Here is a 15,157-nt window from a genome sequence, read left to right on the forward strand (position 1 = left end):
GAATTTATTTCTCTCCCACTTTAGTACGGTCGTTCTTCTTCAGAATTGTGCTCCTCTCTTCTGCTCCTCAAATTTGCTACTTTCGTTACTTCTAAACAAATAGGATCTTTTAATACCACTAGTCACATATATACTTTTCTCAAACTCCTACTCAATTCATTCGCCTCTATTGATCCCATGGATTATCATTTCGATTTTTTTTTCTCAGCTACTCTTTTTTTGTTTCAGTTCATGATGGTGTGGTTTTACTTCTACGTGATCAAGTTTCATTCCTATTCTTTCGAAAAAAAAATAAAAATAAATGCACCCCAAATACATACATATGTCGAATATAGAAGTTTCAAGTTCATAGAGGTGAATTGACTGAACATTGAAGATGTAGAGCAGACTGGAGGCAAATGCTTGAAGCAAGTTCTTAGAGGTAAAAGGTATGACTTACATGAGGGCATCACAAGAGGAATAGATATATTTCATAGGTAGAATTTGGTACTGTTTACAACGCTGGATAAACGTTCATACCGTAGTTCTATATTGAAGGATACAAGACATGAACATGTTCGTATTCGACGTATACATATTGATGAGTGAAACACATTTGAAAAATCAAGATAACGGAACTCAATAGGTGACGAAAGGTGCAGGAATCCATCCGGTCCTGAAATTGCTTACGATTCCTTTTAAAAATCGCAGTTCACATTCAGAATAGTCAAACGAAAATTCAGGACATTGACTTCTTTCACCACGAATTGTCAAAACGTGGAATACGGATAGGTACTGTGAACACTGCTTCATATATGTAGTTGGGACCGAATATGTTCACACTGGTGAAAGCGATGCGTCTGCCACAACTCACAATCTTCATTCGCTAGACACTTTCTCTGCTCTCTTCAATTCTCCAAAACAAGAACGCCTTCTTACTCTTCATTTCATCACCTCCTATTTCATAGTGACACTGCATTCTCAGTTACAACTCAGAGAGACACCTAGGATAGCTCCTTTCAATTAATTTTGCGGGCATCCGTACCGTTTCCATCCATTTACTTTCGAAAATTTTGTGTCATAATAATCTACGAATAACTCCCAGACAGTTATTCTCCTTTAGCGAAAGTGAGCTTAAAGGCATCACCCCACGAATCTGAGGTGGTGCAGATTTCAGGTTGAGTGTTCTTATAAGGGATAGTAGATTATGGAGAGGAGTGTGATTCCGTCCATTTCTTCCTAACTGCCGTAAAAAAAACGGCCCGGAAGATGCGGCGCCGTACAAGGCTGGCGCGCTCCAGTCGAACTCCTTGCAGAACGCCCGAAGCTGTATCTTCCGGGCCGTTTTTTACAGCAATTAGGAAGAAATGGACGGAATCACCCCCTCTCCATTATCTACTATCCCGTATACGAATACTCCGCCTGAAATCCGTACCATCTCAGATCCGTGGAGTGATGCCTTTAAAAGAGCATACCAGGAAGGTGACGTGGGCAGGGAAGCAGCGGGAAAGCTGGAGATGGCGTTGTAGATTGTGAGATCCGATCTGGTACCGCTCATCTCTTCTCAGTCGCCGTAAAATCAGAGTCTTCCACGCTACATAACAAAATAAGAACAAGGCTTCTCTCATTTTTTTCAAGTTTTACTTCATACTAGAAGTGACGGCGATTGTTTAGGAAGAGTGAACTTCGGACTTGACAACTGGTTGTTGTTCAAAAGAGTAACTCTCGATCAGGTAGGTCACAACTGAACAATCGGGCAGGAGGAACGATCCAGAGCAGTAGTCAAAAAGGTCGAAGAGGAAAATGGAACGTTTCCCGTAGTCGTAAGTCTAACACACATACTTTATCGACAAGACCTATGTCGCATAAAGAACCATAGAGCGGCGAAAACTTCTTGACACGTCCCAAATGGGTAACGGCTTCTTCCACGCTGTTTTTACGCTGGTTAGGAAGAGATAAGCGGAACCACCTCGGATCTGGCAATCAACGCCATCTCTAGCTTTTCTCGCGGTTTTCCTCCCCATGTCAGATTCGTGGTGTACTGTCGTTAATACAAATAAGGAACTCACCGCTGGGAATCGGCATCCTTGATAAAGATCCACCCACGACTTCCATTCTTGATCAACACAACCTAAACACACACCTCTACGTTAAGAGTCAACATATTAGCGGAAATAGAGTACTATGGAGCAACATTGTCTGATTGATACCTCCCATGACGTGCCCGCTTATGCTGAATACAATCAGGAACCCAAATACGCGCAGCGGCAGCTTAGGAATTACGTGACGTGCACTTTCATATGGCGGAAATTCTCGTTAGAAAATTTCCGTCGCTTCCGTTGAGAACATTACCTCAGTTCATAGTCTGGTATATCAAATTCTTGGGATGAGTTGGCAATCGTTTGCAGCAGACCTTTTGTAACTGTGGCACTCTGTCAAGTGAACTCCAAAAAGAAATTGTCCTCTTTTATTCTTTAAAAATGTTAGTGATCAACTTAAATCGTCAGCGAAATTAGATTAAAGATCTCGACCTGACGTGGAAAGCTTGGCTGCATTGAGCCGCTTAGGTGAACACTTGGGGAATGAATATACCACAAAAGGGTTCAACGCAGGAGTGGATATGATGTACCGTTGGAGCTTGGCTCACAGTGTGAAGTAGCCACAGACACCGTTTCCTCTTCTTTGGTCTAGTTACAACCAAACCATTAGAATGCCTTCTTTAATTTGTCTTGAGGTGTCCATGGATCGAAGTTGAAAAAATCACCAGGCCGAGAGTTCTTACATGAGTTGGTGAAACTAGATTTATAGTAGCATAGGGAGCCTGATCTGGAGAGACGTCACGTTTTCCAGGACAGGTAACAGCGGTGAGTGTGTTGATTCTGCACAAGGTCTTTTTGAATATCGAATATTATGCGTTCAGCTACGTTCAAGAGCAATACACTCCAGCGAAGATGTAGACGATCGTGTCGTCAACAAAGTACATATGATGTGAGTCTTTCCGCTTGAGGTTCTCCCACTCCTGCCTGTTCGCCATGTGCCCCTGGCAGACTGGTCCGTTCGGGGCTATGTTGATCACGCAACTCTGATTACCGTTGTTCTACTCTAGCGTTCTGAGCTTGAAAAAAAAAATTCCGCGTGATATTTATGTTTTCTTGTTATGCCAACGAGGTTTAGGTGAAACTTTTTTATTGGCCTGCCGTTTCGACAAACTCGTCTTTTTCAAAGGCCTGAAAATGGTTCGAGGTCTTTGATACCATGCATATCCCATCAAACTCCTTCTTTCTCCTCGCCAACCTCCGATATTGTTCCAAGTAAACCACGCAAGACCTTAAAAGGAAAGCAACTGATCAGTTTCACCGACTAGCGGGGTTGGTAAACCACCGCGTTCTTAAAGACTGTCACCAAAGCGAATAAGATCTACGCACTGTACAGTATCCTTAAGTACTGGTGTGTGGATAACGTTAAGGAACTGCATGTAGGACAATCTTATTGCTCACAGAGTGTTACGAACGGCAAGAAGTCATTGGTAATTGATAAGCACTCATTTTTGTTATTCATGGACGAATTCCTGACGGAAATCCAAAATGATTCCAATGCCTTCCTAGCAGATATTTCTTTCTCGTGCGCTAATATTGTACATTTTACTTCAAACTCATTTCGCGTGAGAATTCACTTCCTTTAGTAGGAGACTGCCCTGTAACCTCACCTCACAAGGTGCTAGAAAGGGCCAAGTTTGCTGTATAAAATTTAGACGAAATTCTAGTGAGCTATGTTCTTTCTTATTTCTGTCTTCTGTTTGATGGCATAACTACGGGTGTTTTCAAGCACGTATGTGTGTCCATAGGGCGGGTGTAGTGTAGCGGTTAGAGGTTCCGCTTCCTGCACGATCGATCGGAGGTTCGAATCCGCCCTAGTGCTCACCAAGCCTTTCATCCCTCCGGGGTCGATAAATTGGTACCAGACTTGTCTGGGAGGATAAAAACACTGACTTGGCACATCGGCTAGCCACCGCAAGTCATTGTATAGGCCAGATACACGTTCGTAAACCTCAAACGATTCTGAATTGAAGTGAACGTGGGGGCGCATCCCAAGTGGATTGATTAACGCCAGAAACTTTATCCTTTATCCTTTTATGTGTGTCAATGCTTTCATAATTATCCATCGAGTTGCTTATGTGACTTTCTATACTTGATTATTTGCACTTTTACCTTGTTGCCTCTGTTCACAGTAATTTGTTCACCAGATGTTGCATTAAAGTCTTGCGTGACCGTAAGAATCCTGCCATAATCGCTGTTGTTAAAAAGAGGCGGAACAACACCTGAAAGAAAAATACCAACATCGTCATTAATTTCGTCGTAACAGAAGTGTTTTTGACGAAACTCGGAGTATGAGGTAAAAATAACATTACTGAGTTAGTAGTTCATCAAAAGTTCTCACAAAAATCAAGTACTTAATGGAAATGTGCAGTCGACGGAAACTATTTCGACAATAGAGTTTCCTGTACAAAGACTAACAAGACTGGGAAATATAACAAAATAGATGTTTTTCATCAGTCGGGTGAGTATTCTTTCAGATATAATACCTAGTGATTCATAACAATAGCACAAAAAGGCACCAAATACAGACCTTTAGAACACAAACACAGAACTAACTAAATCTTACGATTTAAAGTAAGAATCAAAGTTAAGTTTTAACAAAAATCACAAAAAAAGAAGTTGTGCGCTTACTTGGAGCAGGTTTTGGCTGAGTGTGAATTGAGGGACGATGAGTAGGAGGAGCCTGTGAAATGAATTCTGATTCTACTTGATAGAATGGTCTATTGTTCTCGATAGGAGGCAGAACTAGGCGCCCTCCAACAGGAGGACGACGTTCGTTGACTCGTTTATTTTCAGGTTCTTCTGGGCGATAATCCATCGGATCCACGACAGGGACGTAGGAGTGACGGCGTTCAACGTTAGACTGAAAGAAGTTTAAAATATTAACCAAATATTGTGCATGTTGCTATCTTCTAAGTTAGAGGATATCAGAAATCAAGCAGTAAAGCCGAATCTTAGAAAAATTGTACAAATGATGCGTGCTTTGCTTGACCCCGTTCCTATCTGTTTTTCTGCTAGTTTTGATGATTTGGCCGTAATTCTGAGAAGGGATAAATTTGAAGATTTTTGCATACACTCACATGGATTTCCAAACTCTCTTTCTCCACCACGCCTTGTAGTACACACGCTACACCATATATAACTTCACCATATACTGCGGCGATGCTGATGAGAAGACAGTCAGGGACGGCGCAATAACTGTGGTTAGAGGTTATAACAACGTGGAGGTCAAAATCGGCTCAACGTCTTTTACATTTTTACGACTGCATGATCGGAGAGGAGACAAATTTTGGATCATATGTGCTCCTGCACCTACGAAACGGATATAACACCTTCCGCGATAAAATCAACACGTTGATGCTCCAGATGCTTACCCAGAACACCGTCGCAAGCGATTGTGATGGGAAGATGGGAGTTGAATAACGATGTGTTTCGGAAGTGGTTTTATTCTGTGGAACAAACGACGGAGAATAGCAACTCTTCAACCGAATTATGTGAACTGATGACTTCATCATCGCTTCTACGATCGAGAGGAACCATCGACATCACCCGCATGCATAGCAACAGTAGATCGCCTAACGTTAGCAGAATAGTGTAGGCGGAGGATAAAATTTTCGAAGTTACAGCTCTACTTTTAGTGTAGTATCAAAGAGCAGCAGGATATTGCAGGTATAGTACGACTGAAAGAGTGTAGCAGAAGATTCTATTATAATTATGATTCCATTATTTATTATGTCTATTCATGTTAGTTTTCCACTGGGAACAAACCTTACGACACAGACTCCTTTACAAAGTGTATCCAGGAAAAGAGAATGCAACGCAAAGCAGGCCACACTTGTGACACTTTCGAATTAATGATGATTTCAACCAGTAGAAGTTTTCGAAGACGACTAAGCCAATTCGTCAGTACAAGAGTCACTCCAGTACAAGAGCGAGGAAGTTCGAGAAGGCATAGAAAAAAAAAACCCGAAGAACCTCCATACTTCAGTAAGAAGGTATACCCGCAAGACAAAAAGATGTTCTATAATCCCTGATACTTGAGATTACGCGAGTTGCCGTCGGCAAAGCAAGTTCAGTAAATTGGAGAGAGTACTTCAGCACTTTGTTGGATCAACAGGTCCGATCAAGTCCCGAGCCTACTATCAAGAAAAAAAAATACCCAGCAAGAAAGCTGGAATTTGTCAACGCCGATCTATAATTGACTAGGCGCTCGTTATTAGTTTCTCTTTTCCCAATCAATTATGTAATCAAAGTGATGCAGCGGTAGTCAAAACCTATTGTGTTACCTTTCATTTGTTTGGAGCACAAACTGAATGGGTTCATCGTTGGAAAAGGTAACTGGGCTAAGGAAAGGTCAATGCCAGGACCTTCCTTGTTTAATTTCGCATCAATGACACTACATCGAACAATCAACATCCGCGAAACTTGACCGATTTCGAGTACGCCGACAATATCGTTAAATTGACCGTTATGATGCAATGCAAACTGCAAAACGTTGCCAGATTTGCATTTAAGCCAGCTGTAGCTTATGGATTATGACTTGTTGAAAATGTGAGCGAATAGGGTCTCAAGGCCTCTAACAGATCTCAGGATATACTGCAACCTGTGAATGAGTTCTGTTACCTCGTCTGTATGCTAAAGATTTGCTGTGCTAAGAGAAAGATATTAGGTAAAAATGCTCGTAGGGTCAATTTCTCATTGAACTCCCTTATGAAGTGAATGTGGTCGGCCATTATCACCGACAAAGTGAAGCGCAAGGTCCATACATATGCTACTTGCCCTGTCATGATGAACGGATCAAAGACATGAGCAGCACCGCGCACGGTAGTTTCGAAAACCGAGTCCACTGAAAGCAAATTGCTTAGACGCCTATTTGGCAACTTTTGCCTTAGGATGCTACAATGAGGATCTTCAAGTGGACGTGGTGAGACGAACGATACGTGGAAAGTATGAGCATCCTGCTGGTGTTCAAAATGGCCACAGCACAGCTTCTTTGCTTATAAGGTCAGAACAGGCTGTCTTATTCAACGTGTCCCAAGGTGTCCTTCGGATTCAAGTTGGAAAAGAATACCTGAAAGAGGGCGGAAGTTCTAGACAGAGGTGGTGCTAGAAAATCTAAGAACATGCGGTGTCCATAGACAGTTCGGGTGAGGCGTCAAGCTTCGCTGCGAAACTGCGACAAAAGGATTGATTTCTAGCAAGTTCCTGCTAAAGATCGAGGAAGTTGTGCGAGGTTGCGTTTAAGAGGAACACACCTCGGCGAAGATGCTGGGAAATTGATCGATAATATTAGGTCGCCGAGTATGTGAAGGGAATCAAGTCCCCTAAGAAATTTTGGTAGGGTAAAGAGTCATCACCTACAACACTCGAGAGCCCTAAAGGTTTTTATAAGTTTTAAAAGCTTCGTAGACTAAAATATACAAAAAGTTGTCTGCTATCTGTAATAAGTGGGCACTCATCATTTCTGTTAATTCCTGGTTCTTGGTTTTATCTCACGCATTTTGAATGTATTGTATGATATCACTATAGACGACTACAATTAAAATGCCTATTCAGCGTGGCTCCGAATACTTTTCGCGGTGAACTCCAAGACCGATAAGAAGTTTTCATCATATTATCCTTTCTAGATTCGTGGTAACCGCTCTGTTTCCCTATGTTCTCTTGATATGGCTTGCACGTAATCTGATCATATACAGCCAAATCATGTCGGTTGGGGCTGAGACGGAAATGTGTACGTATGTATACCAGCTTCCGCATCAGATCTCGGGTGAATACCATTCCATAGAACAGATCTACTCATGCCGACGCAAGTGGAAAGCAATCTTTTCTGCTTCACCTTTCTTCCGCAAGGTGAGACTTATCCAGTCATTCGAAATTCAAACTGCAACTCAGTGTTCAACTCTCTCCTAATCTCATATCAATGAACAGTTTAAAATTATTTTTATTGTCTGGTGTTGAAGTACACTCTCTAGTGGAACATTCTTCCATTCTTCGCGGTGTAGCTAACGATCGCTATTGAGGTGGACCTGTGTTCATCTCTGCAGTCTGATTGCAGCAAGCGAGTGAATAACTGGCTAGGATTTGGTGTGAGAAGACAACTCCATGGACAACACTTTTAGACTCACCAAAGCATATTCCCGAACAGGGATCTCCACAACGTTGTTGTTCCACTCACTGTTCACATACTGTTCTGGGATCTGGGTTAAAATTGGACTCTCCTTCGTTATGATGAGAGGTGATTCACTTGCACTTTGAGTAGCAGCATCGACAACAGCTGGAGCTGGTGTGACCTCGGCCACTTGTCTCTCCTGCAAATTCATTTTGGTTTGCTTGATGGTTTCTCATTCGAGTTCGGCCACAAACCATCATTACTTGCGTAGGTGATCCAGTAGAAGAAGTGGATTGTAGTTTCGTCGACTCAAGGGCATTAGTCTCAGTGAAGTTATCCTGAAGTTAAAAAACACCGCAGTTTTAATTGGCAGTTGTAACGAATAGAAAAGACAAGTACCGTTGTGGATTTTCTGCTAGACGGGCTAATTACAGTGGAATGAGCAAGAGAATCAACTCTCGAATGGCCTGTTTTCGACACCTGTAAAGAGAATTTGAAAACGAAACTATGAACAGCATATGGTCGACACCGACCATGTTTAACTGAGTGAGTGTATCGGCCCTGCAGGTCGCACGCTCCTTCACTGCTTGAGGCGCACACTCTCATTATGTTCTGTTCCAATCTAAGTGCATAGCACTCACCCGGTGGGACGCGTTTGGCGACGACTATGCATTTACGGAAATCACTTCCACTGATCCACAATGAAATAAAAGTACCTTATCTTGCTAACGTCTCTCACCTACATGAAACCGTTTCAAATAATAATTCCCATTTCTCCTAGAAAATTCCGACTCTGGTCGTTATTACCGCAAGTACCGCACCACTGCATACGCGAGCCTGACTGCAACCTGGTCGTAGTGTTCCTTCTTGAACTATTCAAGTGCACGCCTTCGTAACGTACGAGTTGTGTGAGCTGCTCAGGAAACGCGCCCAATTCGGATGTCGAGGAAGAAACTTGCGAAAGAAGATCTGAGAAGGAAGTTGTGTTGACAACTGCAGCAAGAATGTGGTCAAGAGCGAATGACTCTAAAAGGCATGGGATGTCCCTGAAACACCCCTACCAACTTGGAAGGATCACTCCAATACTTTGGTGAACCGGCAAACGCCATCAGCACCTGAACTCGAGCCTTCACAGACCTACATATGCGATTAGTGGACCATTGCTAACTGAGTCAGAGGTTTGTCTATGTATCCGGAAGACGATGAATGGAAAGTCTGGCGGAGATGATAAAATCAGCGCAGAATGGCTGAAATCTCTTCCTCCAGGTTCACTTACGACTGACCAGGTGTTTACCGTCAGTAGAGTGATCGAAATGTGGCTGCGGTATTCAGAGCCATTACAGTTGGCTTTTCTGGACATCGAAGCCGCTTCCGACTCTCCTCATCGAGGCCGTCTTTCCAACACGTTCCGCGCCGATGGAGTAAAAGGAAAGTTGGATCGCTTGCTTAATGGTTCATCGAACAACTGCTGCGGTTCGAACACCAGCTGGATGTACAATACCTTTTGAAGTGGTAACCTGAGTAAGACAAGGAGCACTGGCTGGACCCTCCCTGTTCACTTTCGCCATCGATGACATCATGCGAAGAGCAGTGACGCAGACATCGTCTTATCACAATCAAGGTAAACATTGACTGATCTCGAGTACGCCAACGATATTGTTACATTTGTAGAAATCAGCAAGAAGCTGCAAAATGTTGTCAACCTTGAGCCAGGCTGCAACTCATGGACAACATCTGCGCCATGGTAAGCAGATCTGGGTAAACTCGAGACTTCCAGTGGAAATCGGGCTGAGTGGGAACCGACCGCATCCCTCAGTGAGTTCTGCTACCTGGGCTGCATGTTAATGAACAACGGCAGCTGCGACTGTGATGTACAGCAGGGATGCGCTAAGGGTTGTTCCGCATTCATGTAAGAGAGAACGTTAACCACAGGACACAGGTGACACGGGAAAAAGGTGTAATTAATCTCCAATGCGACATAGCTTCTTCATTGCGTAACGAAACAATCAGATATTTGCTCGACAAAGTCATTTTATTCTAGCCTCATCCACGTCTACGCCACTTCCTTAAAGGCAGCGAATGAAAAACGTATAAGGAAACTGAAGATGTAAAGATCTACCCACGAATGGAAAAGAGTAATGGTGTAGTTCACGAGTGTTAGCGTGACTACGCTCAATTCTCTTTAGTAGCCCGGAAAAGACGTGGGAAGGCCGGTGTGATCACTTCTCCTCAACTATACTACTACAAATAATATTACCATAGCAATCTGCAACCTGTGTAAAACTGTGTGGATGGGGAAGCTTCTGCTGCTCGTTTGAATTATATAAGTTGGATCGATGGCGAGTTTGCGTACTATCACGCAATAACTTGCATCTTTGAGGAAACAGGACCATGCAACACTAATTCACTTTTTTTTTACTTGAGCACTAGAGGGAATTGAGTGTTATCTCACTCATACTCGAGAACTAAACCCCTCCTCTATGTGTTCGTGGAGAGATCCCAACACTATCAAATTTGTGGTATGATGCCTTTAATCTTGATCTTTGACGTAAAACCTTTTCAGAACTGGCGGTAAAGAGGTAGAGATCGCACGAGGACGTTAGAGTCAGGACATGTCCACCACATACGACCGTGACTGTCACTACATAGCCGTTGGTCCGAGATCCTTGGCCACAAAAGACTCCACGACTACACTTTGTTGTTCCCAAAGCGCGTTTATTCGCACATTAGCTACTGTTTGGTGCGTGATTTCACTGCAAAAGTCGCCATCGGTTAGTCCACCTGTGTGCTTAAAAGCGGATAGACATGCGTATGTGTGTGCGTGATATTGCATGCAGCTGCTCAGGCCCGCTCGCTTACACCCTTTGGCCAACTTTCGCTCAAACATCCTATCAGTCACATGATGTATTCTCTTCTTCAACCTTCTTCTTCTAGACAGTGAACGAACGATATGATATTCAGTATGATACGCGCCCTCAGTCACCAGCACGCAACTGAAAACTCTGTCGCTTCGAAACGAACTGCTTGCCCCTACTAAGAATTTCCCTATCAGTTTATAAGAAGGGTTCATTTACATTTTAGATACACTAGTTGCATTCCTCAAAGATTGCTTGTAACATAACCGGACAATGTAGTATGTAAGCGGACAAAGTGTTTAGATGACATGTGTCAATGTTGAGAAGAGTTCGCAGTATCATACAAAACACTGATATATATTTTTTTTTCAAAGAAAAAACCCATAAAACATTTACTTCAGTAGCAGTGACCAAATTTTTCCTTATTAAACCTTCAACTGTTTAGCTACGACACATATGAAGTGGACCAAAAGGTTTTTTCGTGCATAAGCAGGCAGTAAAATAGGCTTACGCAATCACTGGCTGATAATACCGTTGTTGCAGCCTCGATAGTGTCGACCTGCAGATGAATTAAAGTAAGGGAGAAAACAAGGAAAAGAAAGAAACAGGAAACAACAAAAGTAGATACAATCCAACCTTTGGTTTCTCATCAACTTTTTTTTCTGTCGCTCCAGTTACACCGTTTTCTTTTTGTTGAAAAAGATTTGAATAACTGAAATTATGTTCTGAGGATTTGTTTTACATCAAGTTTCACTACGCCAGATTATATGGTAAAAAAGCAGAATTCCAAGCTTATGTAGATATAGTAATGACACTGCTCACCTTAAAAACCAAGCTCTATGCTTCTCGTAAAAGAACTTGTAACGCATTTCTTGCTGTCGTAAAAATTCCTCCGCTGATTCGTTTACAAATGATTGCATATCGGACGAATTCTGAATGGGAAACTGAACGAATGGTCCAAAGGTTTCACAAGTGATGTATATACAACAAATATTCACAAAAATCTATTTCTCCAGAAAAAGTGGGGGATGGCGGACGCGCTCAACCAAGTGATTGTGACGCGTCTGGAGCAACACACGCATTTTCTCTGCTTTAGAAGTATTCCTCCTACTGTACGCAGTTGAGAGGGCATTGTGCTTAGCCGCTCGCCTTGCACAATACATTAGGAACGGACAATACTCTGTACCTTAGTTCCTTTTTTACGCTGATGCTCTAGCGCTTTTTCTTCCTTTTGAAATTTAGCAAGCATATCCTTGATTTTTATTTTCTCTTCACTGCTGTATCTTGTTGTCTTAACCACAAGAGAAGAGAATTCGGCTACCTGAAATAGCTGAACATTCGGTGTTTCATTGTAAGTTCATGTTAAAGAACTTCCGTTCTCATAATTTTCTTAACCTTTCCTAGATCCTCTTAATAAGGAAAAAAAATGTGAGAGCTACGGACCATTTCAAAAATGCAAATGATCTTGTTGAAGAACGATGAAAGACTTACGCTCCTCTTATGTTGATCCAACATTTGCTTGTACTGTGCCACCAACTCGTTCAACCCATTTGCATGAGTTTTGGCACCAGGAAACGCCTTTTTCGATGATTTTACCAGTGCTTCGAGGGCGTGTACATAAAGAGCAGAAGACTTTTCAAGCGCTGAAAAAGTGCGTAAGGTTACATGCACACTGCTCTTTTTTTCATTGTGGAGTTACTACAAGCATTGAAATTGAAAATTTCACAAAAATGGGTTAACACCACATAAGTAGAAGAAAAGTTACTTTGCTCACCTTGGTAAACTCTAAGAAGTTCGGTTCCAGCTTTCGAGATTTCCTTAACAGCTAAAATTAAAAGTTAAGCTATTCAGAAGGTCTTGAAGAACTACTCACTACAATAAGCTCTGACCTGGAACAAATTCCGCAGTCAACTGCGTGCATACGTCGACCGGAATTTTCGCTTTTCCGGAGTCGGACAATTCGTCGAGCATTGTTTTGCTAGCACTCGATATCGTACCCAGTGTTGAAGTCATTGGTTTCCTAAGAGCAATAACGGAACCATAAAAATGCATCTATTCCATGAAGGTTCGGCGGAAGAGGGCATAATTTTGAAAAAAAGGAGAAATTGTAATGAAAATTCCCTCCGTAGAGGATGTAAACCTCCCTGTCATGTTTCATCTTTTGATAGTGTTTTATAAGAGGATAAAGGGATAAAATGCCTGCCATTAATCAATCCGCTTAAGATGCGGTACTGCTAGCCGATGTATCAAATCAGTGTTTTTATCCTCCCAGATAAGCCTGGCATCAGTTTATCGACCCCGGAGGGGAAGAGGTTTGGCTGGCACTAGGGCAATCTCGAATTAGTCGTTGCAGTCACAACTCCGCTACACACGCTCATAGTGTTGGCATATTTAGCTTTAATACAGCAATTTAGGAGAAATATAACAAGTTTTGATGCTAGCATTAAGGCTAAATGCACTTAGGTGTTATTGTATATCCTCAGTTATAAGAATTTAAAAAATACAGGATCTTTTCAATCATTTTTTGCTTAGATCTTCTCGGCTCTTCAGATCAGCATGGGCCAAGTTTGCTGTATGTAGCCAGGCAATGTCGTAGTGAAAAACGATTCTGACCCGCTCTCTACATGTGCGTTTGATGTAGACCTTCAGCTATAGCAGTTGGAAAACGTGGGTCTTGGCTTATTAACTTGCCTTTTGGAAGCTCCCACTCCTCCATCCCATTCCTGCAACAATTACTGGAAGAATGGTAGCAAAGTCGTTTGGTGGTCGGGTTTCTAGACGTCATCTCAACCCATCCACCGTATCTCTCTCGCAGGATTCCATGGCACAATATTCATCTCCAGTGATGGGAGCTTTGAGAAAGCCGAGTCGGGCCTTTTTGTTGAAGTTTCTTAGGAGAGAGAGAGAAGAGAAAGTCATGTGTTCTTACTTTTGCGAACGTCAACAGTTCGTGGAGTACCCATCGTCTATGGTTCTATAACTTGCCAATTTTCGATTTGATTCATGCAATAGTTGGACGGTGGAAGCTAAGCGTAGTCACTAACTCTCCAATGGTAGCGTGTAAGTCCGCTTCTGCAGGTCCCAGCTGTCCACTTCCGGCAGCCACTGGGCTGAGTAGGCGCAATTCTTGAAAATGGCTAACCACGTTGCACCACAAGTTTTCTAACGGAATACGCCACTGTCGCATATTTCGATTGGCTTGGTGTGGGCCTAGGTTGCCTTCAAGCTAGAGCTGTGGTAGGGAAGGAGAAAATGGGCAAGAGGTCAGCCTGATATAATAATTTTATGATATACTAGCATGCAAGAAGCACACAAAAGAAAAGTTTTTTTCGATAAGAAAATAGCTTAAGGAGCTGATCTCAGTAAATAATAGATACTCATGTTTACTCCCACCTTATAACTAGTACAACTCTTAGAAAAAAGCATTTTGCTCAAGCATCTGATATTGAGGATGTCCACAGCATTCAATAAAAGTATCTCACGCGACGTACCCTCTTCCTCTACCTGACACGCACTATTTCCTTCCTTTACTCTGCTTCAATCAAGCGTCATGCTCAAATGGTTGAACACATTCGCCAACGATCTACAATCAACTATTTATATTTACATTTGATTAAATTATATATGTGTGTTTACATTTATCCATTATTTTTCACACTATTAATTTATACTTGTATGTAAGATATTTCTATCTGACGACTTACCTGACATAATCGGCGGGAGGATGTTACGGCCCAAAGCAGCTATCCTATCTTAGTCAAAGCGTATTATTCTCAAACATATCGATGCTCGTCCTGTTCGATTTTCAGGTAGAGCTCGCATAGAATCTATCTACCCGTTGATATTCCAGAAATGGCGGAAATTTACGTTTGACTGAACTGCCTGTCAATCCCAAGTGTCCTCAGATTTTCCTTTACCAACCCATCCAGAACTTTCTTTTACGACCGGGAGGCCTCTTCCTGTTTGAGTCTGAGAGCACGGTCAGGATAACTTGGATAAGACGATCAGACGATCTTCTCATAACGTGACCAAAGAAGCAAAGACGGTTTCCTGTAACTACTTCAAAAGACTGGGCAAAATATCCACTTCCGATAAAGTTCTTCGGTATGCCACACCAT

At 42.3% G+C, this 15,157-nt stretch overlaps 1 protein-coding gene across 2 annotated transcripts; it reads right to left on the reverse strand.

Moving 5' to 3' along the window:
* Nucleotides 1-618: 618 nt before the first annotated feature.
* On the reverse strand, nt 619-13,052 carry RB195_021884 (uncharacterized protein; the record flags this gene model as incomplete). Of its 2 annotated transcripts, none has more annotated exons than XM_064208809.1 (14): nt 619-655; nt 2,049-2,110; nt 4,188-4,297; nt 4,707-4,938; nt 8,201-8,383; nt 8,448-8,522; nt 8,584-8,664; nt 11,551-11,598; nt 11,676-11,751; nt 11,862-11,971; nt 12,226-12,360; nt 12,531-12,682; nt 12,814-12,864; nt 12,929-13,052. In XM_064208809.1, 14 exons carry the CDS (start codon nt 13,050-13,052, stop codon nt 619-621), a joined length of 1,476 nt encoding a protein of 491 aa, XP_064064690.1. The 2 variants fall into 2 exon arrangements, with proteins under 2 accessions (XP_064064690.1, XP_013299103.2); XM_013443649.2 differs by having other exon boundaries at nt 8,439-8,522.
* Nucleotides 13,053-15,157: the final 2,105 nt, after the last annotated feature.

Source organism: Necator americanus, chromosome X (assembly GCF_031761385.1).
Source record: "Necator americanus strain Aroian chromosome X, whole genome shotgun sequence".
Taxonomy (NCBI): domain Eukaryota; kingdom Metazoa; phylum Nematoda; class Chromadorea; order Rhabditida; family Ancylostomatidae; genus Necator; species Necator americanus.